Source organism: Phytophthora parasitica (genome assembly GCF_000247585.1).
Source record: "Phytophthora parasitica INRA-310 unplaced genomic scaffold supercont2.110, whole genome shotgun sequence".
Taxonomy (NCBI): domain Eukaryota; phylum Oomycota; class Peronosporomycetes; order Peronosporales; family Peronosporaceae; genus Phytophthora; species Phytophthora nicotianae.
In genome coordinates this window covers 60717-61943 of record NW_008649096.1, presented here as the reverse complement: position 1 = coordinate 61943, position 1227 = coordinate 60717, and the positions used below count along the sequence as shown (strand labels likewise).

Here is a 1227-nt window from a genome sequence, read left to right as displayed (position 1 = left end):
CCGTTTACCGCCTTTCAATTCCCATTGCGTTTTTCGGGCAACGCACAAGTATCGCAGGTTTATAGGGCCTGGGATGTTGTCGACAATGAGATGCGTGGCTTGATCGAACACTTGGAGGACCTGCAACGTGACGTCGTAGCGCTGATTTAACCCCCAGTTCTTCGGCACTGCTAGTGTCGGTCGACAGGCTTTTGGTTGGCTGCATGTAACTTTGTAAACGTCCTCGATAGAGCACCGGGACTTCTTCAACAGCTTTACACGCAACAGTGGAAGATTGTTGTCTCGAAAGAGTTTAGTCTGGTGCAGATTCCAGCCCATAAATGTGCCAACTGGGGACTCGGCCGGTCAATGTTTGGTCAATTTGGAATCGAACGGGTCGGACTTGTCAACAATGTCACGTGAGAACGGGTTGAAATAAAAGGGAGGTGAGTTGTCCGCGAAATGCACCCACCATCCTCCATCTCTGTACTCGGGGTTGTTGCCAGAATGCATGGCTCCGAGGTGACTTCGTTCCTGTCCCGTGTCATTCGAGTCACTGTGATCTTCATTGAAAACATGAAAGCTTGTGTTTGAAAGCCGTTTCAGAAACTCGAAGTGACGCGCAAGGGCTGCACGGAGCTCCGTATTCTGCGAGCTCAGTCGTTCGCGCTGTAATGCCAGGCGTAGAATCCCGACCATTAAGCCTTGTCCTTCTTCATCACGAACAAGTGTGTGCTTGGCGGCGGCAAGACCACGTCGTAGCGTTTCCTCTAACCGCTGGTGTTCCCGAATCATCGCCTCTTAACTTGCTTGGCGTCTCGAACGATATCGTGTCGTTCTCGCTCGATGCTTCTCACGACTAATTTCCAGCCTCACTTCAGCTGACCATTGCTTTGTGATGGCAACTGCCCACTGCTCAACATCGTTGGCAGCAGCCGCACCATTTTCTCTTCTTGAAACGGCAACCATGGCTGGGATCAGCTCAGTTCTGACAAACAAGTGAGTGTGACAACGTGGCTGTCATAGTCGACGATAATAATAAAGTGCCTGACCAAGCGAGCCGGAAAATACCCCCATCCTCGGTCGGTGCGGCTATTCCACGGGTCGACTCTAGTTTGTTTTACCAGCAAGCATGAGTGAAAACGATTTTTTTTTTTACAAATTGCCCTATTAACTTACAGGGATGCTTACCAATGATAAGTTACCATCAGCAGCAGCTGCAATGCTGTAAAACATTATGTGGAGACA

At 49.8% G+C, this 1227-nt stretch overlaps 1 protein-coding gene across 1 annotated transcript; it reads right to left on the bottom strand.

The window, feature by feature from the left end:
* Positions 1-345: 345 nt before the first annotated feature.
* On the bottom strand, positions 346-774 carry PPTG_19236 (hypothetical protein; the record flags this gene model as incomplete). Its single annotated transcript, XM_008917659.1, has 1 exon — positions 346-774. One exon carries the CDS (start codon positions 772-774, stop codon positions 346-348), a length of 429 nt encoding a protein of 142 aa, XP_008915907.1.
* Between the last annotated feature and the right edge of the window lie 453 nt (positions 775-1227).